Below are 2,374 nucleotides of genomic sequence, written 5' to 3' on the forward strand. Positions count from 1 at the left end.
GGACGCGGACGCGGACGCGCTCGCCGTGTCNTGCGCGACGTCCGGCGCGAAGACGAAGACGAAGGCCCGGTCTAATTAGCGTAGAAACCTCGCGCGCGCGAGGAGGCAGTCCGCGTACAGCGCCATGCCCGCCCGGTTCGGGTGGAGCCGGTCGGGCACGAGCGAAACGTCGACGGGCGACCCCCAGAGGTCGTTGCAGTCCACGACCTCGACGCCGGGCCGGTTCCGCAGCGCCGCCTCGACGGCCGCGTTCGCCTTGTCCACCGCCGGCGCGAAGGACGCAAAGGGCCCGCCGTCCTCGCCGCACCGCGGCGGGCACAGCGCCGCCAAGCGATGCGCGTCGTCGCGGGGGAAGATCTTCGCGACGACGACGCGGCCGCGGCGCGCGAGCGCCTCGGCGACGGCGACGACGCCCTCGGCCGTCGGGCCCGGCAGGTGGCCGTTGCCGAGGTTGTTCGTGCCGATGAGGAGGACGAACGTCGCGTTGCCGCGGGGCAATTCGCCGTGCTGCAGCCGCCAGAGCGCGTGCTGCGTCTGGTCGCCGCTGATGGCCAGGGCCAGGGGATCCCACCGGTCGCCGAACTTTTCCCGGAGGACGTCCGGCGCGCCGCTCGCGCGCGCGATGGGGCGGCCCACGGACGTGCCGCGCCACGTCTCCGTGATGGAGTCGCCGACGAAGACGAGCGGCGGCTTCCGCGGCGCGAAGGCCGCCGCCTCGTTGGCGAGAGCCTGGTGGAAGGCGAACCACTCGCGCATGCCCTGCGTGCCGATCGTCCAGCGCGTCCGCGGCGAGGGCACGGCGGGCTGCTCGTGGCACGTGCCGTCGGCGTCGCACATACTCGTGCGCGCCCGCGCCTGCGCGGCGACGGACACGCAGGCGGCGAGCAGCGTCCAGCGGCGGATGATGATCATCTTACGCTTTACGAGGAGTAAGTGAAGCCATAATAAGCTTGGCAGCTCCAGGCCAATGCTTCCCACATGTTTCCCTCGGTCCGGGTCGAGAAGCAGCCCGCAGCTCCACCCTTCGCACCGCGCGCGACCCGGTGCCACCATGAAATTGTCCATCGTCGCTCTCGCGGCTGCCGTCTTCAACCGCGCGTGCGTCCTGCCGGCGGCCGCCGCGGAAGTAGCGGCCGCCTTCGGCTTCGAGAAGAAGGTCCCGTCGATGGCCGAGCCGCTGCGGGCCGAGAACGAGGAACTGCGCTGTGGGCTCCGGAAATGTTCGCTGTTCTTTATCATCCGGAAATGTTCGCTGGTCAACGATTGGTTCCTCGAAGCACTCTGTCTTTTTGTGTCGCTGGACTTGTACTTGGATTACCTGTTCTACTTCGTTTCTCAAGGTCTCGAAGTGTTCGTCGTCGCAACGCTCACGGCCGTGCTCGGAGTGCTTGTCATCAATTACTTTTTCGGCTCGGAGTTTGTCCTCGTGTTGTCCACGACTAGCGGCGAGTTTGTCGCGCCCACGAGAGCGCGCGCCGCGCCGACGCGAGCTTGAAGCCCCGCGCGCCGCTGTAAGCTGTCGCGACACTCCCTCTCGTCCCTCGCCCCGCGAAGCAGCCCCGGCGCGCGGTGTCTCGCAGCGCCAACGCAATTGGTGAGTCACGCGCGTCCACCCGACAAGTAAGAAAAACACACCCCACTTAATCAAAACGGCAACGTCACGACGTACGTCTTCGGCGGCGGCTCCGGGCTCCGGGCGCGCGGCGGCGGCGGCTTCTTGCGGTCGAGCCTCGGCGGCGTCGGCGGGACCTGGGCCTTGACGGAGAGGAGGCGGTAGGGGACGTGCTCGCAGCACGGCGGCGGGATGAAGCCGGGCTCGCGGTGCGCCGGCCGTCGCGGGACCTTGCGTCGCCGCGGCGCCGGCGCCTCCTCCGCGGCGGGCGCGGCCGCGGCCGCGGCCGCGGGCGCGGCGGCCGCGGCGGTCTCGAGGCTCGCCTCGAGGTCGCCGACGCGCTTCACGAGGCTCCGCAGGCGCGCGAGCGCCGCAACCTTCCAGACCGCGCGGTCCCGCGCGAGGCCCGCGCGCATCGCGTTGCGCGCCCAGGCGCCGAAGGCCGCGCCGGTCCGCCGCGACCGCCACGTCGCCAGGGCCACCGCGACGACGCGCGGCAGCCCCGCGCGCCGCGCGGCCCGCGCGGCGCCGTCGCGCGCGGCCTCGGCGAGCTCCCGTCCCGAATCCGCGTCGGCCCGCGCCGCGCGCGCGGACCGCAGCTCGCCGTCGAAGGCGTCGAGGTCCGCGACGGCGCCCGCGAACGCCGCGGCGGTCCACGCGGCGACCGCGCGCCGGAGCGCCTCGCGCGCGGCGCGCCGCCGGCAGAGGACCAGCGCCGCCAGGGCGCCGGCGACCAGGGCGCCGCGCGTCGCGACGACGTCT

General features: G+C 72.5%; 1 protein-coding gene across 1 annotated transcript in view; it reads right to left on the minus strand.

The window, feature by feature from the left end:
- The window catches only part of AURANDRAFT_68526 (hypothetical protein), a gene marked incomplete at both ends in the record, with an annotated part of 9,395 nt that extends 7,367 nt beyond the window's left edge, over positions 1-2,028 (minus strand). Inside the window, 2 exons of the mRNA XM_009044225.1 lie at positions 89-855; positions 1,663-2,028. Of these exons, the coding sequence (XP_009042473.1) occupies positions 89-855; positions 1,663-2,028 (1,133 nt within the window). The remainder of the gene's footprint in view (positions 1-88; positions 856-1,662) is intronic.
- Between the last annotated feature and the right edge of the window lie 346 nt (positions 2,029-2,374).

The sequence above is a fragment of the Aureococcus anophagefferens genome (assembly GCF_000186865.1).
Source record: "Aureococcus anophagefferens unplaced genomic scaffold AURANscaffold_193, whole genome shotgun sequence".
Taxonomy (NCBI): Eukaryota; class Pelagophyceae; order Pelagomonadales; family Pelagomonadaceae; genus Aureococcus; species Aureococcus anophagefferens.